This window comes from Callospermophilus lateralis, chromosome 18 (genome assembly GCF_048772815.1).
Source record: "Callospermophilus lateralis isolate mCalLat2 chromosome 18, mCalLat2.hap1, whole genome shotgun sequence".
NCBI classification, from domain to species: domain Eukaryota; kingdom Metazoa; phylum Chordata; class Mammalia; order Rodentia; family Sciuridae; genus Callospermophilus; species Callospermophilus lateralis.
Window position 1 is genome coordinate 4,214,303 of NC_135322.1, and position 3,822 is coordinate 4,218,124.

Here is a 3,822-nt window from a genome sequence, read left to right on the forward strand (position 1 = left end):
TTTTCAAGAGAATGGGAACTTGTTACAACAAAAATGTATAAATGCCACTACTTAGATGGTAATTGTAATGTTAAAAAAAGTAAATCTAGAACTGTGTTGTTTGAAAACCCCCTTGATGGCTTCAGGGAGGTCTGCTGTTTCACTGTACTGTCTCTGTTACCGTTGAACAAGTTCCAAGAGCTCTCTGCCCTGAGCCAGTGTGAATTTAGGCAAATACCTAACCTCTGCATGCCTGAATTCTTGTAATTATTCAATGTCATCTCAGCACTTGCCTCATGATTGTGAAGACTGAAGAAGTCACCATGTGCTACCTGCACAGCAGGGATTGACCCACGCGTCATGCTTTTAACTACTTACACAAAACTTATTAGATCAATTTAGAAAAACAAAAAACATGAAGCATATGTTCATAGTGGGAACTCTGCAGTGTGGGCAGTGCTGGGTTTTGGTTGACAGGACATGTGCAGCCCAGGCCTTCTGTTCCCCTGCAGGACCCTCTGGATGGGACAGCAGGGAACTGGCAGGATGGCAGCCAGTGATGTGGCTGTAGGAATCATCTTCCTGACACAGACTGTGGTTGGAGCTCTGGGCAATTCCTCTCTTCTCCTCCATTACCTGGGCCTTTACTTCACTGGGTGCAGGGTAAGACACACAGACTTGATTCTTCAGCACTTGATTGTGGCCAACTTGTTAACCCTTCTGTCTAGAGGAGTTCCCCAGACAGTGGCAGCTTTCAATTTGAAATATTTCCTCAGTGATGTTGGATGCAAGCTGCTTTTCTATCTTCACAGGGTGGGCAGGGGTGTGTCCATTGGCAGCACCTGCCTCCTGAGTGTCTTTCAGGCCATTAAGATTAGTTCTAGGAACTCCAGGTGGGCAGAGCTTAAAATGTCCATTTGCAAGTATGTTGACTCTTCTGTGTACCTGAGCTGGCTCCTGTACCTGCTTCTAAATATTGTTGTTCTTATGTACATGACTGGGAACAGAAACAACAAAAACATCACAAGCCTGAAAGATTTGGGATACTGTTCTACCATTCAGTATAACGTAACTATACAATCACTATTTGCAGCATTGGTATCATTCCCTGATGCCCTGTGCGTGGGGCTCATGCTCTGGGCCAGCAGCTCCATGGTGCTCATCCTGCACAGGCACAAGCAGAGAATGCAGCACCTTCAAAAGACCAGCTCCCCCAGGTCTTCCCCTGAGTCCAGAGCCACCAAAACCATCCTCCTCCTGGTGAGCACCTTTGTCTCATTTTACACACTTTCATGCATCTTTCAGATTTATTTGGGTATTATGTCTAATCCCAACTTGTTCCTGGTGAACACAGCCACAATATTTGCTGGGTGTTTCCCAGCTGTCAGCCCCTTCCTGCTCATGGATAGGAACTCCAGTGCACCCAGGCTCTGCCTTGCATGGATAAGGAATAGGAAAACCTCTGATATCATGAGGAATATGTAAATTGTAAGCTTTTGCACAATAACATTAGGTCTAGGAGTTTGATAGTGAAGGAGGCAGTTAGGAAATCACATCACCTTCTGCTCAGTTTTTCTGTGATTCTAAATTGGCTCTAAGTGAAAATTCTGAAATATATGCATTTGAATGACAGGTGATAATCTGGTATTTGAATTTTTAAAAGCACAACATCATGCTCCACATGTGCCAGACTGCACCAGGTTTCTTGAGATATCATTCACCAATCTTGCTTCCTTGAGATAGTTGCATTTAAGTCAGGTGTTAATTAACTCAGGAGTGTAATCTCTGAAATCCGTAATGCCTTGGCTTCTCCTCTCTCTCATCACAGGATCTTGTTTCATTTGCTAAAGGTTGTTTATTTGTTCTTACCCACAAAATTGTAAGAACAGTAATCCAAAGTCATATGCCATAAGAATGGTGACTTATAAATATTTATTTGTGTATTATAACTCTGTGTGTATGTGTTTGTGTGTGCACGCTGTGTTCATGCATATCACTAGGATTAACTTTATCAGACATCAAGCAATATTTCTGGATCAATAGATATAACAAATATAAATTTTAGATTTAAATATAAAACTACAAGTTGGCAAAATCCTTCACCATAAAATTGACTCATGTTTTCCGACTCTTTTGATTGATTAACTTCTTTAAACATGTGGAATGTGTTTTTCATTTATCTATTCTTATGTTTATGTCTGAGCTATGTCTCTTGATGATAAAGTCGATGCAAGCATTTTCAAAGAGTATTTTCCCTTGCACAATGGGTATCAATGGTCTAGTAGTAGTCTATTTTAAGATGTTTTAATTTTTCTATTTCTTCTGTGTAATTTTTATAATGCTGCATTTCATCTTTTCCAAAGTCGATAAGAATGTAAATTTATGTAATATATTTATTTTCCATTTGAAAATGTATGACATTGAAAACTAATATATTTTGGTTATAGCTGATTTTTAAGTCACTGACATGTATCTTTAAAATACATGTAAAAGATGGGTAAAATTTCTGTACAAGATGGGTATGCCTCAATTACCTTACACAAACTAAACACACTCCCCAGGGTGGAGCTCGTGTGTGGAAAACAGCATCCTCATTCTCTAATATGCCTTGTCTTTCCTCTTCCATAAGAACACCAAGAGTGACTCACAGGTGACATCTGACAGGTAGATCACATTCACCTCGTTCATACTTTATATAAACAAACAAGTGCAATATGGACTCTTGTATATTGACTTTGAAAATTCCAAGAGTTTAAAGTATGTATTTTTCCCCTGTTGGTGTTAGAATTCAAGTGCAGGAATATCACTTAACCTCAGTGTTCCTCTCCTGATGCACAGGTGCTTTGCTTTGGTTATGATTTATTTGTTTTTTTCCCCCCAAGTTCCATGTGTTGGAAGATTTGCCCCAGTGTGATGTGTTGGGTGTGGAGCCTTTGAAAAGTGAAGGCAAGGAGAAGGGGCTTGGGTAATGGAGCAGTCACCCTTGGAGGGATAAATGCTGATCTCCTGGAGTATGGAGATCATTTTACACACTAATGGGTGGTCCTACAGCAAGTGCCGGTGTCTCCACGGTCTTGCTCCCTGTCCTGCCCTGTGGTCTCTTCTGCATATGCTCCCACCATTGTGATTCCATCTGCTGTGAGGGACTCACCAGAGCTGAGCAGATGCTGACGCCATATTCTTTAATCTCCAGAACTGTAGATCAATGCATTTATTTTCTTTACCAGGTGTCGCATAGGCATTTGGTTATGCAGGAGAAACAAATCAATACAACATATGAGTGCCTTTCAGTTTGGAGCATCATGATCTGCATTGGCATGTGGGATCTGCAACATGATTTGATGACACTTGCAGGAGTTTCTGTGGGGTATACGTGTAGTGGTGCCCTTGTAGGTCAGAGTCGACACATACTCAGCTTTAGGATATACTGCCAATAATTTCACTGAGTGTTTATATGAGTTTCAACCCATTAGGTGCTTCGGTTTTTATTTTTAAGGAAGAAGATTCTTTTATTAATCATACCATGCAATTAACATGAAATCCTATTTTAATTCAACTAGAATGTGTAATGCTGTGATAAAATTATATTTCTCACATTTATTTGTGAAGAAAATGTCACGCATTGTTGATAGGGGCCGACAGATGTGAGTGATGGGAACACAGAGTTAAGGGGATAATTCCATACATGGGCTCACTCTGCTGGCCCCTTATGGTTTATTTTCCAAGAAGAAATTCACCAGCAGCCCTTCCTGGCTGAAGTGAAAAGGATACATTGCATTCCTCAGCACACTACCTATTATCTGTAGGAGAAATTCAGACTTGAAATAATGTGCATAAAAGGCA

The 3,822-nt window shown here is 40.5% G+C and overlaps 1 protein-coding gene across 1 annotated transcript; it reads left to right on the forward strand.

Annotated features, from left to right (window-relative positions):
* The first annotated feature begins 525 nt into the window (after positions 1–525).
* LOC143383744 (vomeronasal type-1 receptor 4-like) lies at positions 526–1,464 on the forward strand. The gene has a single exon (XM_076838642.2). It carries the CDS (start codon positions 526–528, stop codon positions 1,462–1,464), a length of 939 nt encoding a protein of 312 aa, XP_076694757.2.
* Positions 1,465–3,822: the final 2,358 nt, after the last annotated feature.

Bases quoted from the DNA above. Each gene is read 5' to 3' on its own strand.
- LOC143383744 (XM_076838642.2), top strand. From the start codon at position 526: ATGGCAGCCAGTGATGTGGCTGTAGGAATCATCTTCCTGACACAGACT.